Raw genomic sequence first — 25,560 nt, forward strand, 5'->3', positions numbered from 1 at the left:
TGAGCATTGACCTATGAACCAGAAGATCATGGTTCGATTCCAGGTCAGGGCACATGCCTGAGTTGCGGGCTCGATCCCCAGTGTGGGGTGTGCAGGAGGCAGCTGATCGATGATTCTCTCTCATCATTGATGTTTCTGTCTCTCTCTCCCTCTCCCTTCCTCTCTGAAATCAATAAAAAAATATAAATTTTTTTTAGTAAATAAAAGAATAAAAAAGAGAGCTCTTGAGTTATTTTTGTGCTGTCTGTCTGTTTATGCATACACACAGAGTGAGGCAAAGTAGGTTTATAGTTGTTTGTATGAAAAATAATACAATAATTAATAAATAACAATACTAAAATAAACTGTGTTTTGAGTACTCACCACTATAAACCTACTTTTGCCCCACCCTGTATGGTACTTTGGGGCTCCGTAAATGATCATTTAAAGCAGTTTCTCAGGAAGGCACAGAAAGGGAAAGAGCAAGCACTACTCTAGGCAGGATACAGATAATTGGGTTCTAGTTCTCTTACTGTTTATGTAACTTGGGCAGGCCACCTTGCTGATGTGGGCTCCTGTTCCAATTTATAATGTAACCTGCATCATCATTCTCCTTTTATGTGTTATTGTAGAAATAACGCACAATTGGGGTAAGTTTGCTGTTATGACTTACTGCCTTTCATTACTTTGTTGTAGTTGATACAGATCTGGTGTCACTCCTGCAAGGCCCGATGTCACTGCGACTGTGGGGAAATGGGTGACATTTTACAATGACCAGTTTAGTGATGCCACTTCTGGAAATGCATTGTGGTGAGTAGTGAAGAGCATCTGAATTTGCTTACAGGAAGCTCATCGACATCAACTCTGAGATCTTTGAAAACTCCAGAGCAAGGGGAGTGATGATAAGAATAATGTAATTTGATTACCTAAAGTAAAACAGACCAAAAGCTCTAGTCTGTTACACCTCATGCTGAAGGGTGATGGGTTCTAAATGCTAGAACAGCTGTAGTTTTTCATAAACCAATGTCAGAAAATACCAGTCAACACATGTGTCCGTTACAGCGCAAATGAGAGTGGAGATGTGTCAACAAGAACCATTCTTCTTATCTAAGTCACTGGGACAGCTGTCTGTAGAGGGCGGGAGAAGTTGGTGAAGTCTACAGATGCGATAGACCTGGAGAAAAGCCACTGGGAGAGCAAAGGGTCAGAATGCCTCCTGAATTGTCCTGACTCTTGATTACTTATCACCCCCATATTTTCTCTGTTCTCTCCCAATTTCAAAAAGATTCATCAATGAAGAGCTTCCTCACCAGTTAACCTGCACTCACGCTCTCCCAGCTTGTATCTGCCCACTCACTTCCAGTAGACTAATGTTTCCAAGTCTCTCATTTAACATTTGTCCTGCTCTCATCCTGCCATTCAAGGCCCTCAGTAACCTAACTTCTCTTCACCTACTCCACTGAATTTTCTAGCACTGCCCAAACGCACTGTCCCCTTTACTCTCCCACTCACTGCAGCATGACCTGGAACACATCCTTTAGCCCAGATCTGACATAGTAATAGCTGTTCCATCTGCTTCTGTTGTGGGACAGTCCTAGACTGATTCTGAAACTCCTGTCTGAACCTCACAGGCTATGGGGGACAATGTGGTTTAAGGGTAAGAGAGAATTGACTTCAGGGTCATATAGACTTGAGGTCAAATGCTGGCTCTACTATGGATTAGAGCTGTGGCCATTCTGAGCCTTGATTTTGTCACATGCACCAGATGGAGAATAGGACCCCTCAGATTTGGTTAAATGTGAACGCATATCAAGCATAATGCTGGTACATTTATAATGCCAGTTCCCTTTTGCCCTTACCCCACCCCTGCCTTCACCCTTTAACTTTCACACTACTCAGGAGCAACCTCACCTGTTCATTATCTGTCTAATCCCCTCACTTCCCTCAAGACCTATCTCCCCACTCTAGGGATAAAGTCCTACCATGGAGCTTGGTCCTTCCCATGCAGTACTATTTGAGTATATGACTATGTGACATTGTCTGATTGCTTCACAACTCTTTACCAAGGCAGTAAACTCCAAGGCATCTCCCTGCACTGGTAGCTTCTAGAATGATCAGCAGACTCAGACCTTAGAAACCACTGCTTAGAGGGAATGCAAGAAGAGGCTGGGACATAATGCCAATTTGTCTTTGACACACAATGGTGTCATATCTGGTTAAGTGGAGCGACAGCCAGGTTAGCTTGCTGTTCTTATGGGGAAGCACTAAAGATCTCTCCTCTCCATTCACTCAAAAGACTGGCAACTTCCCCAAACAGACAGGCACAAGTGCGAGAAGGCGGGCAGTAGTGGCAGAACTTGGGGAGGAAAATGCATATGAACCAAAATTTTACTCCGTTTGAGCAACTTTGAAATGAGACCCCTTTCATCTTTCACCTCTTGGCAGTGGGTCTGAATTCCTGCATTGCAGTGAGTCTCTCTTTCCTCTAGAGCTGGAAATAAACACACACATATACAATGAGCTATATATTACTTCTGCTCAAAAGAGAAAACCTCAAATTAGAAAACCTGAGCCTGATTTCATTACCATCAACAAAAGTCAAAATACTATAGGGAATACGATTTTTCAATCTCAAAAGATTCCCCCAAATTCCATCAAAATGCAAAAGAGGATGGGATTTGAAGCACACTAAGTAGGACAATCCACCAGGCAGTACAGCTCCACATAAGAACCCTTGACATTTTCTCTTCAGCTGCACGAAATTGGAACTGATATTATGTCTTTAGGTGCTGTATACCAAAGAATTCTACCCAAGTGTCTCACCAGGAGGTGTAAATTATTCATGGGAAATGAAAATGTACTAGATTACAACACTTATATAACTTAGCCTTTCCTTAGAGAATCTGCAAATACATTTATTAATTTAACCTCATGGCAGACCTGCAAAGCAGCTGCTTCTGAGGCAGGAAAATAAAAGGTCTATTGTCTTTCTTATTTTCTGCTTTCTTGAAGAGAAAAAGTAACCTGCCTCTATATCGCTCTCATAGAGCCCAGTCCACCTAAGACAGAGTACCCCTCCCACCTCTCCTCTAAAAAATTTCGACCACACTAGCAAGTCTGGATTCCAGTGCCCGAGCCAACTGCACCATGGAATTTAGACTCAAATTGCCAAGAAGCTTGAACTAATAACTGAATGCAAATACTGTAATTTTTATAGTTTTTTTTTTTTACTTGAAGAGACACAGCAGGCTCCTCCCTCCCCCCCTCCCCTTCTTTCTCTCTCTCCCTCTACACACACACACACACACACACACACACACACACACACACACACTCACTTCTACCTCTCTCCACAAAATATTTGATGTGGCAGTTCTGCCTCATTTAAGGCAACCAGGTCCATTACTGAAACAGAACCCCTTCTATAGTTGGAATATCAGCAAAATGCTACATTACAGGTGGCTAAAGAGCTGTAGCAGTGGAATGCTAGATAGCGGTCTCAGCCCGAGACCAATTCATAAGGGTTGGATCTGACACTTGCTGTCTCGGCCTTTCTGGAGAGTCCTGGGGCCCAGCTGCGTTCTATAATGTTTCCAGGAACCAGCAAACAAGAAAGGAGTCTTCAGTTTGATCATCCACACACACAGGCCGGCCGCGTTACTGAGTATTTCAGGAGAGGTACCTGACAAGAGTCTAGTCCTCCCACATGGGGGCTTTGCAGAACCATGATTTTTCTTGGGAAGAAACAGGCTCCAAATTGGTCAAATGGTGAATATGGGGGTGTTTAATGCCTCCTACATTTGTCTGAATATAGTTCTGACAGATGGCTGTGAATAATAGATGTTTTATACAACTCTTTGAGATGAGAGTTTGGGTGAAACATGACCTTACCTTCTAGATTTCTTGGTTAGTATAGGCTAACTTACATACCCAAGAATCTGTATACACAAATAGCTTTTAAGTTGTATTCACATTTATATCTGAAAAATAAGTAAAATCTCATTATTTGCTTTCCTCTTTCCTGTCTAGTTATTTGTAACAGGCGAGACAAAGCATAATATATGAATCTGGTTGCATGTAATTATTTCATATTTCTGATAAGATATTGTTGAAATGTATTGCAGTGAATTTGTATCAGGCATGTCTAGAAAATGGGATTTTCTGACTTGTCAAATTTTCCAGGAAATAAAGGGTTGTGGGTATATAATATATTATTAACAAATTTTCACTAAGCTCTTCCTAAGGCCAACTTTCTGTTAAATGGATTTAATCTCTGGGGGAGGGTTCAGAAGATGTGACCTTCAGGTCATCATTTTAAAGAGGAATCGTCACTTTTTGAAGATGTGATTGTTGGTTAACATATTACCAGAAATATAATTTGATCACACCAGCTCTAAATGCATAACCCAAAATCCTAATATGTAATGTGTAAGAATTTTTCTTCGTAGCGTGGACTCATGACCCAGAATGAATCAGTTGAATAGTTGCTCCCACTGTCCACATAGCCCTATCCTGGGCAATATATATTTGTACCAAATCTGAAGGGACTCCTCCTTTTGCTCAAAGGCCTGGAGGTCTTTGAGCTTCTGTGGCTCTGAAGTCTCATTTAGGTATGGAGATGGGAGCCTCATGTTAGGGTAAGCACACTGGAGGCATTTGACCATTGAGTCCACCCAGCTGCTGTTCTTGAAGGCTTCAGTTCGGGTCCTACAGAAGCAATGTCCTGTGGTTAATCTTTCATGTCAGCTCACATTTCTTTTTGTCGTGTGACATTTTTTGGACAGCTTTTGCCATAGTATGAAATAGTTTTTCTGTTTCTCTGTGGCTAAAAGTAACTCTCCCTATGTCACGGGCAAAGGCAAGACAAAGTAGGTCACCTTCCAGCTGCCCCAGTTCCAGTTTAGGCTCTTGTGAAAACCTCTCAATGGTCTCTGCAGACTCTCCCGCCTAGAATTCCATCTTCTCATTCGTCCTAGAGTTCTATCCTGTTTGAAAATTCTTCAAGGGCCAAACCCTTTAACCTGGCACTTAATCCTGCACAATCTGAATCAAACCTATGTTGTAGGCACTCACTCCTGCAAACTGAAGCTCTGACCAATCTAATGTTAGTTCTTCTCTGCTAAACTTTACACTTTCCCACCTTTGTGCTGGTCATTATTTCTATCTAGTGATGATGTTTTAAGGAACATGCAGGAAGGTCCTTGATGAATTCAGAGGAATTACATCTAGTGCATTCAGGAAAAGTACATCTAGTTGCTGGGGTTCAGGGAAAGACCCAGGATATAAATTGTATTTTAATTGTGGCATTCCAGGATGTGATTCAGTAAATGGAATAATTCTGTATATAGATGGAGAAACTAAGACTTAACACATATTTATTTGGAAATTCCCCTTTTGAAATAGATTGTAGCTTTGAAATAAAAATAATAAAGCAATGACAGCATAGGGTACTATAATAATTCAAGTTATAGGAATTCAAATCTATACTCTCATTTTATTAAATAAAATGTTTTAGAATATGAAAATCTAGGTAATCCAGTTACTAAGCTGTTTATCTCTACCTCTTTTAGTGTACACTCTGAGATTAAATTTGTTTCAATATAGGCATCTATAGAGTTGTACATTCTGACCATCTGCTAGTAGGCTTAAATTGGCCGATTTAAATGGTATTCTCATTTTCAATTCTGATTTCCCTTGTTACCAAGCTATTTGTGAGATGATTGGCAGAAGCTAGGAGTAAAGTCTAGGACAGTGATTCACAAAATATGCCCATGAACTTGGTTTCACTAAGACGAATTACTTTTTTTTTTTTTTACTTTGTATTTTATTTTTTACTTATCTTATTTGTATAGAAATTATTCATAATTTCCAATCTACTCACTGGTTCTAGTATTACACTAAGTATTAACCATAAATATGTAGCCATATTTATAAATATATATAAATATGTAGCCATTTAGTAATACTTAGTGTAATACTAGAACCAGTGAGTAGATTGGAAATTATGAATAATTTCTATATAATAATTTCTATATAATAGTTAATATATATCTACTATATGGTTTTTAAACATGACCTGGCTATTACATAACTAGCTTGAAGCTATGCTCAAATTCAGTTCATCTCCCAGTTTAGGATTCATCTTTAGTTGAGCTGCATTAGCAAGATTCCTCCCATTTTCTCATCTAGCAACTGCTGTTGGGTCTCATTCAAAAGGTAGTTTTATTTGTGGAAGAAGTGACTTCTGTGTATTTAAAATTATAGAGAGAGGCAGTGGAGCATGGTGGTTAACAGCAAGACCTCCGGAGACAAACTGCCTGGGATTAAATTCCAAAACCATTTATTAGCTGTTTATCTTTGCCTAAGGTAGTTAAACTTTGTTTCAGTTTTACCATCTACAAAATGGGAATGATGATAACCATACTTATAAGACTATTGTAAGAATTGAGTATATCTATATATAAGTATCCTTTCTCATTTAATATAAAACATATGATATGACATATCATATATATTGAGAGAAACCATTTAGAATATCTTTCACATAATAAGTAGTTTGTAAAAAATAATAATAATACTGTTATTATTATTAGGTATAATTTGTATATGAAAGCCCAAAGATCTTAATTTACTAATAGGAAATAGCTGTTAGTAAATTTGTTTACTGTATTTTTATTTACATATCTACTCGCAGGTAAATAACCAACAATTTATTTTATATTTCCTAGAAGTATTTGGATTTTGTCTTCATATAATTCCAAACTACAAGTCTAAGTTCAATTAAAACTTTCATCACTGGCACTTTAAGCCCTGAGGTAAGAGTTTATAGATTTATCGCTTGTTCATCTTGACTCACGAGGGGTAACATGTAAAGAAACACTGAACTGGAGGATCTGCCATGGGATGTTTGGGTCCATCTTCTTTCTTCTGTGAATGACTTGTGTCTAATTACAAATACCTATGAGATTTGAACTATTTGAACTGATAGTCTAAATTGATCAAATGAATTGAAAAACTGTCAAAATCCTTCCACATTTTGTGTTAAAGACAGATCTCTCAATGAAGGAAAAGAAGGCAGAAGGCTTATCATCCACTGAACTCTGAGTCAGTACCACTTTCTGTTCTGGTTATGTTTACCTTTATAAATACTTTGGGCCTAGCATAACAGGGAAGGAACCATAGGTTTATTGAATCTTAGAGCTGGGAAGGGTTTCAAGGAGATATAGTTCTAACCTTCTTTTCACAGATGAGGAAACTGAGATTCATTTCATTTAAATCACATATAATTCACATAGATATGATTCATTTAGAGTTTAAAGGGTGAAATATCAAGGGGATAAACTTGTCACTTCACAGTCATCAACAATCTCTGAATTCTGAATTCTTGGGCACTAAACAGAATTTCCAAGTTCTTCGGTAGCTGCTTGGTTCTTTGAAACTTGTTGAAAATACAAACAGAATATCATATCTGAAAGTTTATGTTTACTACTATTTCTTTTCCTGTGGTTTCCATGTGCAAGCAGAACTTCATCAAGAGCTGCTACAGGATTTCCCATCATCACTGAAGTGCAATCCAGCAACTATTACATTCAACACTACAAAACATAGACTCTGGGATTCTTGAAGCTACTGTCAGGAACTCTTTTAATGATATTTCTTTTGACTTAATTGAAATTAAACTTGTTAGCTTCTTTACCAATTACACTCTGCTGTGAAATGATATATTTTAGCTTCTGAATATTTCATACTTTTTACCCCATCTCCCTACACACATAAATAACACTACATATATGTATACAATCACTTAAAGGAGTGATTGTATACATATAATTAATTAATTAATTGGCTGGAAAAAATATTTATGGTACATGATCAAGTATTTATCATAATAAGGTAATTTATCCTAAAACTCAAAATTATTTCTTTATCTTGACTTCCTTTCCATTCCTAAGAAAGATCTTTCTGTATTAGAGGTGCTTAACTTGCCATAAAGTATAGGTAAAGTTCCACACTACTCTCTTATAGCCAATGCTACTCTATTATACTTCAAACGCATTTCCATATGAAGGGACTTTGTCACAAAAATTCTGTAAGAACTCACAAAAACATGGTTCAAGAAGGCAGGGCTTACACAGAAAAGAATCTGGTATCTAGCTCTCCTATTAGGAATGAGCAAGTGAAAAGAGAGGCTCTGAACCTCATAATGAAAACTGCCTCTCCTGGCTCCCATCCTATCATTCAAAAAAATCTTCCCAGACAAGAAACTTGTTTATTTCTCTTTGTTATATCTGTTTTGAAGCTGATTTAAAATTCTTTAGAGGTCAGCTGGAATTTTGAGGTGGTAAGTAAAGAGATGAAGAGCTGTCAATAGTTTATATTAGCCTCTGAGTGCCCACATGGCCTCTACTCCCTCCTTCATTCTTCCCCGCTTTGTCACAATGTGTAGAGCACAGTGAGAGCTGTCATGGGATTTTATTTTTATCCCTTCATTGAAGTGCATTCACACCTATCTTTTTAGTGATGAAACCTATAGCCCTGGAATCGCTTATTCACTTGAACACGGAAAGAAGTGTGAATCAGCCCTTCCCACCTGCAGAATGCATTTTGAAATCTGCCATTTATGCCCTGACACAAGATTTTCTCATTAGCTTGAACCTCCCCTGCAGCCTACTCCTAGATCTCTTTTCATCTTTTGTCAGTACGTTGATTTTATCTAAAAAACAAACAAACCCCAAAACAAAACAAAACTAAACTAAAACCAAAACCAAAATGCTCTTCTCTGAAGGGCGGACATGCACAGTAAAGTGTTTTTCTAGGCCAGGTAAGAGTTTATGCTGACTCATCCTCATGTGCATCCCCAAACCAGGAGCACTTGTTTGCTGTGGTCAGGATTACAGTCAACCAGTGACTAGGGAGTGGGAAGTAGCCAACTGGCCCTCACTGAGAAATAGTACATCCATGTCTTATTGGCACATGCATTAAACCAACAGAGTTAAACGTCCCTAAACAGTTATATCCAGCCTTTGTGAACTCAGTGCCTCTACGTCCTCTTCTTCCAATAGTTTGGCTCTTAGGCGAGTATCTGAACAGATTGTAAAGTGGGAACCAAGTGAGTTTGGAAGCACATATGGCCAAGGTGAAATGTTAACAAGAATCATTCAGACCTCAAATTTGAAACTATGGAAAAAGGGGAGACTTTTCTAAGAGGAGAATTGTTTTCCTCCGTAACAGACGGATAGGGTCTGAATGAACTGAATCAAAATTAGCCAGTTTTGAAGCACCTGTGGGAGAGCTTTTGTAATTTCTCTGTGGCGATTCACAAACCACTGGATACGTAATGCTGTACTAAAAGGAATTTAAGCCTGTCAGGTTAATTACACAATATTAGGTACGAAAACAAACAGTGCAACACAAAACATAGCTACATCATTATTTGCAGTAAATGTTAACTCTAAATAAGTGCAACCTGTCCATAAATGCTTGCTATAAACTAATTAAAAAAATAAAATTTGATGGATAAACATGAAAAAAAAATTCTCACCGAGAATTTTTTTTTTAAATATCAGCACTCATTTAGAGTTTGGGATTTGTGAAAGAAAGCTTTAAAAGGAGCAAACCTGATTGGCTGTGGCTGTTGCTGCGAAGGGGACACTTGTTGCAGGAGTTGTTGCTGCAGAGACAGTGGCTGACGTAGCGCTGTGCATCATGGGTACTTTCAGGAGGGGAACCATGGGAGCAATGAACAGGAGGGTGTAGCATTATGGTAATAGAAGTGGTATTTTGGCATGGTGAATATCAGAGCAGCAAGCCATCATGGGTTAAACCAGCAGATGGCATGCAATCACAATGCAAAGCAAGGAAGCATGGGAGAGAAATAAAAAAGGGAAAATAGCTTATTACAAGTACAATTAAAGGAAGTTTTAAAACATAATCAGTGATTCCCAGAAAGGCCAAAGCAGATTACTTTGGTTGATGTATTTACAAACATTTTACTTCTAGCAATAGATCATTCCCAATTCAGAGTCTATAGTGTTTGTAATAAAGGTTGCTTCTAAACATGTGAACTGTAATGTCCAGTTAAGTAAGAGTATATAATATTCATTGTTAATCATAATTCTAAAATATCAAAGATACAATATGTAGGCCTAATTTTGGATATGATATTCTTCAGAATTTGTGATTAAGTTGAAAAAAATTGTTTTTGGTCAATTTGGGGCTACTTGTTTGAACTGAAATTACTGGGGATTGTGGTTCATATGAGTCAATAGACTATAGAGCAAACATCATGGCCTTGATGTAAATTTTAACACAGTTACTGCGAAATAGCCAGACAAGTTCTGCCAAGGCTTACTTTTCTTTACTCTAAATGGAACTGATTCATATGTCCTAAAGACAGACTTTTGTACCAAGGCATTGGGATGTATGGGGATAACTATATACTATTAAGGTTAATATACTAAGGGAATGCTAATGTACAAATATTCATTGCAAATAAATCAACACTTAAAATTAAAAAAAAATAAGCAAGGCAGGCCAGATATTTGTTTTCAAAATACATCCATTTATAATTTTTTTAAAAATAAATACTTCTGGGAAACTCTGATAATTCTAACACACAGCAAAGAGGAGATAAAGGCACACCACCATGAAACTTTAAAACATTGATGAAATCAGCCTGCCTCTCTGATTAAGCTTTTTTTTTCTTTTGCTAAACCATATAAGCTATAAAGAAAAACAAAATACAGATAATTTAAAAGAAGACTCATACTTGTGGTTTTATGTTTTGTAGTGGTTGTCCTAGCACAGTGGTTGTTCTAGTCACATTAAAACAGTCATTTTTTAAAAATATACAAGTACATTTAACAAACCTATACATTAACTCTAAAGCCAAATAAGCCTTCAGATCTACCATTTCCTAAAGCATTTCTACCATCTCTGAAATAAATTTCAAGCAAGTGAAGTATTATACATAATATAAAAGACAAATAAAAAAAGGTTGAAACCTACCAATACTGGTAGCGGGTGTCATGCACAAAACTGACCCTGCATGGCATGCAATGGTAGGTGGGAAAAGTGAATAAAGGGAAAGAAACAGGTTAGCGGTTTAGAGTTAACATTCAAAGTGAGATTGAAGCACAACCAGAAATAAGTAGGGTTAGTCAACACAGTCTTTTAGAGTCATTCACATTTTCAGCACTGACACAACTATATCTGATTTATTTTAAGCCAATATTACTCAAAGCTCACTCCTTAGACTACTGTTCACACTTTCTATTCATATACATTGACATAATTCTAGTAAGAATGACATGTGATAATGCTGCAGTGTCCTTCCTCAAAGACCTCAAAGTACTTTACACATATTATCAAATTAATCCTCCAAGGTAGGAAGTAGATATTTTACAGATGAAAAATCTGAGGCATGGTAACTCCTCCAAGGTCATGTATAGTGTGAGTCAAGGGTAAGGCTAGAAATAGAATTCTATTCCTGAATCCAGTTCAGGTTTTGTATTCACAGAGTTATGCTGACCTTGTTGCATTAGAGTTTGCTTGTTTGGCTGCAAAGTGTTTTGTGTCAATAACAATGTGATAATAAAAACAGTCAATAATTAAAGACTCTGGATCCTCCAAATCAAAAGCTTGTAGGTCAGGTGAACTTTAGATTACTGCTTAAAAGCCCTAAAATGTAGGAAGACTGAGGTTCCCGTGGCAGAATCACCTGGATGTGTATGTTATCTATTTTCTGCTACCACATTCATTATGACAAAGAAGTGGTGCCTAGCAATAAATCTAAACACGGTAGAGGCAAAATAATGCAGAATTGGGGCTGAGTAGAACCAGGGTTAGGAATCTTTGTCATAGCTTGCTGTTAGGTGATCCCTGATGGGGACGTTTGGCAAAATTCCTAGGAAATGTCAAGTTGATGTCTAAGTGGGTAAGTGGGAAGTGGGGAGGGAGGATTTTAGCCCTTCCTTGGGAATAATTGCCTTGGCTGTGGATGGTCTTATTAATGTTCTTCAATCAGAAAAATCTGACCACAAATACTAGTGTATATTGTGGAGGACTGAAAAAAGAACTGTATTAAAATAACTGTGTCCTTCTGGTTCAGTTCCTTAAGATGAAAATCAAAGTAATATAAGGATTCAGGTAACTGAAGATTGGGTATTATATGGGTGCCAAAGAATTAGTTTTTAATGATTGTAGGTGTACCCACTTAGGGTTTAGAACTGCCTTCTGAGATACTAAATGCAGAATCTGAGATATTTAGGTCTTTATTCTCTCTGTTGAACTGTTTACACCTGAGGCAGACTTTTTGCCTGGTCTGCATTTTGATCAGGCTATATTAACTGGTCAGGAAAAGAGGCTATTTAATTGGGCTACTACTGAATTCTTTAGCAAACATGCCAATATATCCAATTATAAACACACACACAGCTCAGCTGGCGTGACTTAGTGGCTGAGCGTCAACCTATGAACCACGCCATAGGAGGTCATGGTTCAATTCCCTATGAACCAGGAGGATTCCCCGTCAGGGCAGGACACATGCCGGGTTGCGGTCTCAATCCCCAATGTGGGGCATGCAGGAGGCAGACAATCAGTGACTCTCATCATTGATGTTTTTATCTCTCCCCCTCTCCATTCCTCTCTGAAATCAATAAAAATATATTTTAAAAAATAAAAATAACACACACACACCTCAAAATCCTATTGCTGACATTTCTGATTTTTTCCCAGCCCTATCTTTCTAATCTTCTTCACAATCAAATTTCTCAAAAGTTACCTACACAAATTTTCACTTCCTTGTCCCCAATTATTCTTCCATCCTCTCCAATTTGGCTTTCATTTTGACCTCTCTATTCAAACTGCTAATGCCACCAAAGATTATCATATTTCAGCAATCAGTAGGAGTTCTTTCATCGTCACCTAACTTCCTGACCTCAGTAACATTTATCACTTGGCCACTTCGTCCATAGGAAACCACTTCTTTCTTACATTTTCTTCTCTCTCTCTCTCTCTCTCTCTCTCTCTCTCTCTCTCTCTATATATATATATATATATATATATATATATATATATATATATATATAAACTCTATACTTTTCCCTGGTATATCATTCAATTCATAATATCATTCAGTCCAGGATCTAAATACTATCTATGAGCTCAAGCTACCAGATTTATGTATCCTTCCCAGTTCTTTCCTTTAAGCTCCAGGTCTTTTCATCTAACTGCTCACCAGGCCTTTCAATTTGGATGTCTAACAAGTATCTTGAATTTCTCATGCCCAAACATTGATCTTTCCCACAGAATGTTTCTCCACCTCAGGAAATGCTGATGGACATCACCATCTATGTAGTAACTCTAGCTTAAAATGAAAGTTATGCCTGATGCCACTTTCCCTTGTGAAACTTCCTGGTCCAACTCACCAATAAGTCAAAGTAACCTTGCTTCTAAAATGTATCTTGTGTTTGTTTGTCTGTCTCTACTGCCATTTCTCAAGTTTTGATCACCATTACCTCTAGGCTCAGCTCTGCAGTAACAGCCTAACTGGTCTTCCTGCTTCCCTCCTTGGCTTTGGCTTAGTCCATTTTCCACTCTGCTGGCATAGTAAACCTTTCCAAATACAGCTCAGTTCACTTCTCTGCTGGAAACGACTCATTGCCTTCGCGTTGCTTTTAGGATAAAGGCCACCTATGGTCCTGTCCTGACTATCTCCCCAGCTTGTCCTATACCCCAGTCCTCCTAGAATCACGACCCAGACAGTTTAGCCTTTCATTTCTTTTAGGGAACAGATTGAAGTTTATTGATTTTCAATTGATGAAACAGCCTTTCATTTCTTTGAACTAAACACAGCACACCTTTGTCCTACTTTTGAGATTCCCGCAAGTTGTCTCTTCTGACTAGAATAATCTTTACCCCATTCTTTTCATCTTCCAGGTTTAACGGTACATGTTACTTCTTTAGAAAACTGTTCAATTGTTCTTTTACCTACCTCCATATGCCATTTAAATCAGCTTTCTATTTTAAATCTTACGGAACTCTTTACTTTTTCATTCGTAGTACTCATAACAATTTTTAATTATATATTTATATGGGTGTTACTTGAATATCCATCTGTCTTCTCATTTACTGAATATCCATCTTGTCCTCTGGGAGAACAGGGTTTATTTATGTCTGTCTAGGTCTCTCTACACAGTAGATAGACAATTGGTTGAATGAATGCTCTCAGCCATTCGTGAAAGTGTGATGGGAGCAATTTGTTCCTAAAATTTATTTAAAGCACCCAGTTTGTGAATGACTTCATTTTAAATCAACCATGGCTGGATTCAAAGTTATCCCTAAAAAATCCCATGTTATGCCTCTGCATTCCAATAAGGAGGGGCTTTCTTGGAGGGCTCTCCTGTGTCTTGCATGTGAATGTCATTGGTTTGCAAACGGTCAGCAGCAGCTCCTGCCACCATTCTGGGCTAGGATTGGACACATCACAGGGCTCCAGTTCAGGATATGGCTGGAATGCTCAGCCACATTAGTTTGATGAACCTCGGTCTCCACGTGGCCTAAAAGTGATATGAATATTGGAGACACATCTGGTCCTGATCTTGCTTCCAAGCCCCATCTTTGCCTTTTCATTCCACTCTGATCTCCCTACCCATCCACAGTCCCTTATGTACTTTACATTACAGCTACAATGGACCACTTGCTATTTCTCAATACACTCTGCCCAACCCATGCGATTCCCCCTTATCAGGGATGCTCTTCCCTCATTACTTAAATCTTCCTTATAAAGTGCTAAGCAAAGTTCTCCTTTGGAAAGACTTTCTTTCTCCACATCCTTTGTCAAACAGTCACAGCACATGCCTTTTTCTCCTTCACTCTCAAATAGCTTTGCTCATATCCTAAGGAAGCCCATGCTTTGCCTTATATTTCATTTTTGTCTAGTTCTGAACTCATTTGTATTCCCATTACTGGTTCTGGAACCCAGAGCACATTATGTGTTCAATAACTGTTTACCAACTTGAATAGGATATATAAAATTTGCTGTGGTTTTATATAGATACAGTTTTTGCTATACACTGACAAATCTTTCATGAAGATATGTGATAACCTTATGTAACATTTTGGTTTCTGATCACTAGGCAACATTTGTGCTAGCACTGTTCCATGTTCTACTTATTTCATATTTCCAATATAATGAAATAAATCAAGGTGGGAGTTGGTGGGTCATCTTTGTTCTCACTGGCTGAAGAATTTCGCAAAGGCACTAATTCTTATCAACAAAGTCTTAAATGTTTTCTGCTTCAGTTGCACAAATATTTCAACTTCAGAATCTGTGAGTCAGAATTATCTGGATAATTCCATTAATTATATATCCCACTTTGCAGCATAGACACAGCCTCAGTTTTTCCATCTGCAAAATGCAAATAATTATGCCTGGCACTGGCAGAATTATCTTGAAGAATAATGTGATAACATCTATAAGAACACTTACAGTAACTCAGAATAAACCTGTCAGAGAAATGCCAAGAACTATTATGCTGCTATTTTTGTAAATGTGTGTGGTTTTTGCCACTTTCCTAATATAGCAAAGGAAAAGTATAACTACTAGGTTAAAATAATCTCTATCAAAAAAGGAAAAAAAACAAAAAAAGGAAAACTCCCACCCACTGAAAATGTGTAGGGCATTAACCATGGTGATAATTATATTAGCAGGTTTGGGAGAAGAATCCCATATTTTGCGTAACATTTTACGTTAATTTCTCCAAAGATTCAAGGCAGAATTTCTGAAATCCAAATTCACATTGTGTCAATGGGAGAATTTTAGTAGCACATCAAAAACTTCACTATAAATGACCTGTCTATAAAGGGCAACCTCCGGGAGAACATAAAATGCTTTTTGTTTCATATTTATGACAATTGTTAAAGTATTTATTAAAAAATCAAAATGTGTCAGTTTAAAAATAATGGGCCCAACATCTACTAAGTCGCAAAAAATACATTTGAACACCATCACTTAATTTGCAGAGGTTTCAAACAATAATTATTAACAATGAACATTATCATTTTAAAATTAGGCTGAAAATGTGATTTGTGAGAAAGAAAGCCTAAAATAAAAACTAGCGGCAAAATAAACACTGAAATTTATGTTATGGATTTAAGTGTGGGGGGGAGATTATGCTAATTCCTTTGTGATAAAATTATTTTATCTTTCATCCTTTAATAGAAACATGTGAAAACTTCTTAAGAATTTCTGAAATACTATTTCAGAAAATGTGATCCACATGTTTGTTTACTATGATATTAATATAATTGAAACATTTATAATTCACAGAATTAAATGAACATGGCTTCCGAAAGTCCACTCAAGTGAGGGTTGGTGGACACACTTGAACAGTTCTTAAAGAATCCAGCAGAGGGCAGAAGTGCACAACCATAGCAGCCAGTTCAGCCTATTGGTCCTCAATGCAATTCATTTCATCAATAATAATCAAGACATTGCATAATGGATGATATTCATTTTTGCTTTTGAAGTCTTTAAATGGTGTCCAGGTGAACCATTTCAAATGAGGATTCTTTCAGTGCTTTAGCAAATCGGTCATTATGGGATTGAAGTGTTAAATATGAATTAGAGGGATTCAGTCTTTTGCATGGCTTAGCTCCAGGATTTATATAGACATGCCCAGGAAATGCTAGTGGCATTATCATCCAGTCTTCAGAAACAAACTTGTCTTTTTATGTTTCCCCCCTCAGTATATTCTTCCTTATTTTTTTTCTCCTAAAATATCTAGTGATGGGGTCTATAAAATAAGACATTTGTAGAAATCACACAGGACCTTGAGGTAAGTTTACCTTCTAGTAATTATTTTACAAACATGTCATGTCCAATGGATTAGATGTACAAATACTGCTGTGCTATCACTGCACTGAAATGGCACTAATTAAGATTGTAATAGAACAAAAGTGAAGCCCTAATAAGTACTGACTTAGAGACTGGCTCTACAGGTCTATGAACATTTTTTAAGAGTAGAGCGAACTAAAATAAGAAAAGTAAATACTAAGAACCATTTTACTTGTAATTTATATTTTTACTATAAAATATATTGTTATAACAGGTTGTAATACATTTCAAAGTATAAAATTTTATACAAAGAATACATAGAAATATTTATTCAACTCCCTCCTATGTTAAGTCTTGATATACTATGAGATTTAAGGGAATATATAATAAACCTGAAAAGTCCAACCACATGGATTAGGATCAATAAACTCTTGTTGATAAAATTGTTAGTCATCTACATTTACCTTTAAGTTACTATCATGGGATGAAAATTTTGATTTTGAAACTAAGAACACAATGGACAGTCTTCTCACTAAGGCCTAAGTCACTCTCTGGTTTGTGGGTTTTTTGTTGTTGTTGTTTGTTTGTTTTCTGACACTCTAGAAAATATTATGAGAATATTATTCCTGCTCCTGATTCTAACACAGACTACAGGTCAAAACCACAGTCAATTTATGGTGGCTCCTTGTGTTTGTGTATGGTGTATGTAAGTCTGTGGTCAGGGAGGTGGGTAAGAAATGGAGGAGGGTTGACATGCATTGTACTTTTGTTCCTTCACTTATATTTGATGGTTTATACCAAGCTTTAAAGGAGTACTCTGTGGCCTCCACATATGGAGACCCAGGGAGTGCCGTGTCATGTATATTGGACTGATCATAGGAAAACTAGGTTTTAGGTCTTTTTTTCATTAATTGTGCCATCTTGGGAAGTCACTTCGCATTTGGTGGGGGGGGGGCACCTCAGTTTTCTCATCTGTAAAACAATCAACTGGATGAGGAGGTCACTAATAATCTTTTAACTTCAAGATACTACGATTAAAATGATTCATCTTTTAGTGGAATGATAGAGTTAATGCATCTTAGTATCTAATATTATCAGGCATTGGCTCTCTATATTGTAAACTTGGTGGAAGTTGAGAAGAATGGTGAAAGAGATAGAATGGATGTAAAAATATGAATAGAGGATTGCTTTAATTTGAATAGCCTCATTTTTAGTGCTCTGAATAGGAATAGAAAAGAAAAGGTTAGTATTTACAGAAACTGCTTTTTTTTAAGTCATTCAGGGTTAATGACAAATTTCAATTGTCACACATAGAAGGTCTTATTTACATAAACAATTTTACACAACATGTGTAAATACAAGAAACCAAAAGGCTTAGGCTATTTGCTTCTCATGGGTTTAATCTGTCACTTAACTGTATAAAATATTTGGCTTTAGAATCCTAACAGTCCATAGCTATCATTCCAAGCAAGGTAAATATATATAGATAGCTAGGACAATGATGAGTTTCAGGCTGTATTTATCGTACCTTTAAAAGAAAATCAGATGCCACCAAACAGCTTAAAGGAATGAGAAGAAAGCACATGACCGGAAGGGCACACAGACACAGGACTTGGAACGGTCAGGGCACATACCTGTCGGAATAAACGCCGTGTGTTGCTGCAACTGTGCACTGGTTAGAGCCTGCTGGTAGTGCAAGACGCTGGGATTAAAAACCGTGCTGGCACCGTTGCTTTTTTCAAGTGCTTGTCTCTTTGGTAAAGGATGAAGAGCACCAGGTGGAAAGGCCTATAAGTGAAGAATCGGATATGATATGTATAACTCAAAGTAAATACAATTTCAGTGTCCACAGAGATCATCAATTGCAACATTTTTTTTTTTAATGACAGCTAAGGGAGATGCCTGTGCCATGCACCTTAATTTAAACAGCGGCAATGTCAAATGAGTGAGAATTTGTTATTGAGAGCGAAAGCATGATTTCTGTAATCCAAAACAGTAGCATCTCAACTAAGGAAAAGAAAAACTATCAAGCAACAACAACAAAAAATGGCTCCAGCTTTTTAAATGAGTTAAACTATTTTAAGGAAGGAAAGAAGCATTTGTGTTATCATTAATTCTATTTTTTTTCTTTAACTAAATGATCATTTCTTGAATTTAAATGTTAATAAAAATTATAATGAGCATTTTATGAGCCAAGTAATTTAAATTTGCTTTACTCCTTTGGAAAAGGTATTAACATTTGTTAGGATTGATTTATTTTACATATTATATATGAAAATGAGATGGCTAAACACCTTATTGAATTTTTCATTAATAATAATGATTTTTTGCAACCAATATTTTACAAGTAATACAAATCTCAGATGGTTCTCTGAAAGGCTACATGCAAAGCGAAAGGTGAAAGGTCAAAGTACCAGGTCTACAGATGCTTCGAGAGGTCGCTTCATTGCTTTGGCAGTCGACTGAGTCTTTTAATAACAGGCAGCGAGCACATGATGGCAGTGGGCCAATGGGATTCAAGCGAATTAACATACAGGTAAACAGCAAGCAGAGGTGCATCATGGGAACGGCATTGCATTGTGGATAGGTGAGAAGGAAAAAAATATTCTGAATGCAATATACAACGTACAAAACACTAGGCATGCACAACAACAAAAATGTTCTCTAAAGAAATGAATATTACACCTTAAATTAGTATTGAAGCAAAAATGCATCTACTATACCTTAGTTAAAAGCATATAAGAGAGTAAAATATAGATGTTTGAAATTCAGGAAAGTTAATCAAAACAGCAGCTTGCATACACACCATAAGCATTTTTTATATTGCTTCAGAAAAAAAAAAGCAAAACTTTCAAGGGCCATAAGGATTGAAGAACTTCTGATAAGTTAGTTTTCAAATATGAAATAATCAATGTACGAAATACATAGGACCCAAGTAAAAAATATAATATCTTAAATTGCATAAAAATAATTTTTAATGAAGATCTAGCCTAACAAAATGAAGTGGCAAACTGAGACAAAAAAAATTCAGGCAAAAAAATATTCAAACACAAGATTATTTCGGCAAAACTGTTTGGGTTTGGATCTTAATTTTTTGTCTGAATCATCTGGATAATTGTCTCAATTCTTCTCTTCACTCTGCTAGCATGGATTGGAATAAGGTTCCAAATTTAACAAGTTTTGAATTTGAATAGTAAGTTTCTCAAATTTATCTCTTTCATTCCATTGTACTGTTTCTAATGACTAACTTATCATCCATTCGAAGTTTTCCACTATATTTGAAATTAGAATTCAATTTATCTCAAACAACTTACCAGATTATACTAATAAAATACCTTATAAAAAGGTATTTAATGTTTTCAGGTATCAAAATAATTTATATTTAATAGTTCTACTTGTACTTTTAATTACAATTAGCGACCAACCCATTTAATGATATGTAGAACTCTAGAACAAATACAATAGCTAAAAATAACTAACAGCTAAAAAATGGCAAAGTACTGCTTGAAATAATAGAAGTAAAATAGTATCTATAATCATACTTTGGGGCAGACAGTTTCATTTAAACAGCTGAAATAATAACAAATATTGATTGATTTAGACCACAATGAAATTTTTTTTCTATTCCTTGGTAATTGTAAAAAATCTAAAAATTTGATGATGAAATTCTGTGAAAATAAACAAATTTAAAAGAATAGATCCAATGCAAATAAAAAATGAAGTACCCATTTTTAATGGTTAGCACAATAGGTAAATCCCTAAGGTTTGTATAACAAATATAAATGTTATATTCTAAAGTTCTGAATTTGAACTATGGCATTTGAAATAAGTTGAAATAGTACCAAACTCTCAAAGTGGGAAACAATAAATGATATTTCCCTTGGAAAATAAAGGGTTCTTTATCATCATTTGATGATTCAGGATTAAAAGTATAGAAATAATAGGAAATCATTTCATAGAAGAGTTATGGGGTGGGGAAAGAGCTAGAAATAAAGTGGAAAGGACTATAGGTTAGAAGAGATTTAGAATGGCCAATGGAGAAAATGTTTTGGATGGCAGTCTCAATGGAGGCCATCAGATATTATGAAATCACTGTTCTAAAAGTAAAATTGTGAACGTTTTTAAAAACCAACAAGCTCCTTAATAAGAAAGCTTCTTTATACTGAATATTCTTCCCTCAAATGTAAATTCTCCATTATGTAGCTTCTATGACACCACTTTTATTTAAACTCTTTCATTCCTGTATAGTTTTACGTTGCTAAATAATACATTTTCTTTAGCTTAAATTAGTCTGTGCTAACTATATAAGGTTACATAGCCTGTTCTCCAAGTGCACTGAGAACATTAACTGGATGGCTAAACTCAAGATGATTTTGACCTCAATTCTTCCCTTCACTTTTTCAGTCCTGGGGAGTTATAGAACTCACCCACTGTTGGGTTGATCTTTATGCTAACTAGATATGTTAACTAGAAGAATATTGACGAACAACATTTTGATTTAAGAAAGGATCATTTAATAAAGTCTCCAAGTAGAAAAGGAAATATTAAATATTTCTCCGGGAGGTACACATTTTCTTTTTTTCTGATCTTAGTTTTCTGAAATGTAATTTTCATAGAAATTATAATAATCTAGAAATGTAAAGAAACCCAGAACTCTAAACTGAGCTGGATAATGAGCATCTTCTTTTCTACCACTCCATATTGTAGGTTATCTTTACTAGATGCAAACAGCTTGTCTTCTGGGAGAATCGAGCATACATAGTAATATCTCACCCAGCTCACACTTTGAGGCACATGAGCAGATTGCATTTAGAAATCTGTATGGATGAATAATCATGTTATCACACAGCATTATAGGACACAGATGTTCTGATGTAGAGGATATTATTTGACTGATATTATTTAGTAATATTGAAAGATCTTTAATATTAGAGCAGACTTTAGAGATCACCAAACCCAGGACATTTTGGGAGCTTCCTTAGTCACCTATGCAGAGAAAGGTTCTCTTCAATTGAGCTCCTACTATGTGCCAGACACTTGGCTTTCATTCTTGCTGGCCTTACCAATGATTTTTATCCCCTGCCCCCGCTGGGCCTTCTCCAGCTTGTGCACATGCAGCCAGGTTTTACTTTGACTGGATCGAGAAACCATCCAGCTACAGGTGGAGGCAAGCGAACTAAGGGCCCACGTCAGGCGTTACAGGCCTAAAGCAAATCTGAGGAGTGAGGAAACCCTGACAACAGTAATGAGAGCTGCCACTTTAACATGGAACAAAAGGAAGTGAGCAAGCAGGGTGGAATTCAAAGTTCCTGTGCACGTTTTACAAAATAGGTATCTCCCCGTGTAGCCCCATTTTTGTGTGCAAAGCAGGACTGCTTTCTTGAAGATCAGATACTCTTCATGTTACCAAAGAGAAGCTCTGTCTGGCTTATTTTCCCATTTTGAAAATTCTAGAGTCGGAATGCTTTGACTTTATATCCAAGTGCACCTAGGCTGGTGTCTAGTGAGTTTCTCGCGTCACTAAAAAGATATGACAGATTCAGTCATTTTCATGTCATTGTCAGAAAGAAGCTGGCTTTTGATCTAAAACTACATTCCTTTGGGTTGTCTTTGATGCTGCTGCAAGATTCCCTGAAATGATGGAATTCCAAATTTGGGCACAATGTAACAATCCAGGAAACTATGGTAACTAAACATACTGACAGTCACTCCAATAACATCTATGTGTCTTGATGAGTATGACATGAGAATGCGCAGAAAGGCACAATAATACAGTCTTGATTTGAAGATAGTAGGCTGAAGAATGACCTTTTTGTGTAAGTGGCCATTTCTTCTTGTATCCCCATTAACCCAGGTCATCTACCATTTATATATAGTAGGTACACTGTTCCTTCAGAGATGTAAGGTGTGCAAAGCGTGGTCAGCATTGTATAGAGAAACTGGTCTTAGAGAATGGAGCTGATATACCAAGAGAAGCATGTATTCAACCAGACTTCTGATAAGCCAGAGATCTCACATGAACACAAATTTATTAGAACCTCCTACAACTTCGCCCAGTGGTCCTTAAACTTTGCTGCACATCAGAATTAGTTTTAAAAAAAGGCCACTGCCCAGGCCACATCCAGACCAGTTAAATAACTTTGGGGGAAGGGAGTGATGTTTGAACTTTTCAAGACCCCTCCGGTAATTTCAAAATACAGCCAAGTTTGAGAATCAGTGGTCTAGGCAGGTGCTCCTCAAACGTTAATGTGCACACAAAACACCTAATACTTGAATTTTAAAATCTGGGGTGGGGCCCAGGGTCGGGCCTGGGAGTCTGGGGCTGTGACAGGCCCTCAAGTACTGAGGATGAGGTGCCTGTTGGTCTCTAAGGGACAGGAAAGTGACTCAAGTTCTGGAGGCTGGGTTACAGGCATTTATTGATTTATTTATCTATTTATTTTTATTTTATTTAATTACTCATCTATTTTTTAAGCACCAGCCAGTACAGCTCCCTTTTCATCTCTCTCATGACTTGGTGTTCTGCGTAAAATTTCATTTAGGGAGAGAACGTTTGCAGCAAATCCCTTGGCCCCTGTGATAACTAAAAGGAAAGGGGAAAACCATGGGAATAGGGAAGCGTCCGTCATTGACTGGTCACCTGTTGCTACCTCTCTGCTCCAGGGTCAGCTCTCCGAAGGGCTGCGGTCTATTGCAGTTTGCCACTCTCTTAAGTGCCAGCGCCCACCCTCCTGTTCAGCAGGAGGCCCCGGAGCCCCTCTCTGAGGAAGAGCCCCAGCCTGTGACAGCAGAACTGGCCCTGGGGCGGGCGCTGGCCCCTGCCCTTGGTTACCTGCACCTGAGGGATTTACTTATTGTGCTGAAGAAGGGAGGGAGGGGGAAACCAAACAAAGAGGGAGAACAACAGAACTTAGGCAGCGGAGCAGCAGGAATAGCAGCCTTCCCTATTTCCCAGCTGTTGTGGAGAGCGCCAGGGCCCAGGCACTGGGAGCCCGCGGGCTCTCGGGGAGAGGAAGGTGCACGGCGGGCGCACCCCACTTACCATGACTGTGGCCGCGGCTGCAGCTGCCTGGGCGGCCACCGCGGCTTGGTTGGCTTGGTGCTGCGCAGCTTTGATTTTGGCCTGCAAGTGTGCAGGAGGGTGAAAATATTTGCATTTCTCCCTCATGCAACGCCCCTTTATGTAATCCATACAAACGGTTACGGTGTTGTCATTGGTGTCGATCATTGTGCTGTCTGCGGGGTGTGCAAAGCGGCAGTCGGTCTCTCCCCGGGCACAGTTTCCTCGCTGGAACTCCCTGCATACCTGGGACACAGGGGGACGAGAGCAGACAATGCAGAACAGAGCCTGATGGCCGCCAGACACGCCACCTCCGCACGTGCAGCCATTTGCGTGTGTGTGTGTGTGTGTGTGTGTGTGTGTGTGTGTGTTAATTAAATTCATTCTTTTTGTTTCTTTGAAGGGTGGCTTTTGTGCCATTTACAATGCAAGTTTGATTATCAAGAACACAAGTAACCAGAATCCCTAATAAAAGCGATTTTGAGTTTTGCTTTGCCCTCTTTTCTAGGTTGAGAGTGAGTGGATATTGAGAAAATAAGTCAAAATCTGCAGTTTGGCTAAAATAACAAAGAAAAATCAACAAGGCCTACACTGTCTCTGGAATATATACATATATATAATAATTTGGAAATATATATATATAAACACACACACATGCACACACACACACACACACACACATCTTCTACTCTGACAACTCTGGAATGCTATAGATTTTTGGCATGGAGGGATAATTTCACCATAGTTTAAGCCACCAGGTCATAGCTATACAACTCCAAAAAGAATAGGGGGAAATGACAAACTCGTTCCTCCTCTCTGAGAATGGGAAATGGGGGGTAGGGGGCGGTAAATACTCCAGTTTCCCCCCTAGGTCTCCCCTGCTCTACAAAGATAGCATGATAATAAATCTGAAGAATTATGATATCTAAGCCACCAAAAACTTTAATTTAAGGTCACCATATTACTATTTTTGACAGCACAGAAAAAAGATAAATGTATTTTTAAAAGACAAAAAAGAGAGAAATGTGGAAAGAGGTAAAGGGAGAGAAAGAAAGGAAGGGAAGTAGAATAGAGTTTGAAGTGTTGTTTCTTTTTTATTCCTTAATCCTTAATTTCCCTGAAACCTCAAGTAACTAGAATTCTCCATGCTCTGAAAATTCTGGTGAATCAAGAGTTTACTGTATAAAGTGTTTTTGTTTGTTTGTTTTTTTAGAATTTAAAGAGAATTCTTAATTCTGCCCTGAATATTATAACATGAAAATTATATATATACATAATTCTTAGATTTATAAATATCATGAGCAGGGAAGAATTACTAGTGACATTTTAAGTTATTTTTTTTTTTAGGCTCCAATCCCAAAGTGGGTCTATTCAAGTGGCGGTTCACATCTTGATCATCAGTGATGTTATATGAAGGGTCAACTGATATGACAGTCAAGCCTTGTGACAGTCAAACGTACTTGGGAACTACAGTGGCACCCCCCACCCGCTGTTGCCAAGCGAGTTTGAAGAGTAAACAGATCTAAGTCACAAAATGGTTCATTGTTTCTTCCTACTTTGAATATTAGCCAACATTCTATCCTTGGTTCATGAAATGTACACAATAAGCATTACTAAGATGTTCCCACAGGTTCTGAGTAAGCCTTCCTCTGTAAATGGAATGATTTTCAGTCTGAGACTGCAT

The 25,560-nt window shown here is 37.4% G+C and overlaps 1 protein-coding gene across 5 annotated transcripts in view; it reads right to left on the reverse strand.

The window, feature by feature from the left end:
• Positions 1-25,560, reverse strand: part of MBNL2 (muscleblind like splicing regulator 2) — a 161,723-nt gene that overhangs the window by 15,255 nt on the left and 120,908 nt on the right. Inside the window, exons 5-9 of one of the 5 annotated variants that reach the window (XM_079778501.1) lie at positions 23,859-24,122; positions 19,231-19,284; positions 18,451-18,604; positions 10,987-11,022; positions 9,597-9,691 (exon numbers count right to left, since the gene is read on the reverse strand). In XM_079778501.1, the coding sequence (XP_079634627.1) occupies positions 9,597-9,691; positions 10,987-11,022; positions 18,451-18,604; positions 19,231-19,284; positions 23,859-24,122 (603 nt within the window). The remainder of the gene's footprint in view (positions 1-9,596; positions 9,692-10,986; positions 11,023-18,450; positions 18,605-19,230; positions 19,285-23,858; positions 24,123-25,560) is intronic. The other 4 variants (XM_079778498.1, XM_079778497.1, XM_079778500.1 and 1 more) reach the window with 4 other exon arrangements.

This window comes from Cnephaeus nilssonii (assembly GCF_951640355.1).
Source record: "Cnephaeus nilssonii genome assembly, chromosome: 8".
NCBI lineage: Eukaryota > Metazoa > Chordata > Mammalia > Chiroptera > Vespertilionidae > Cnephaeus > Cnephaeus nilssonii.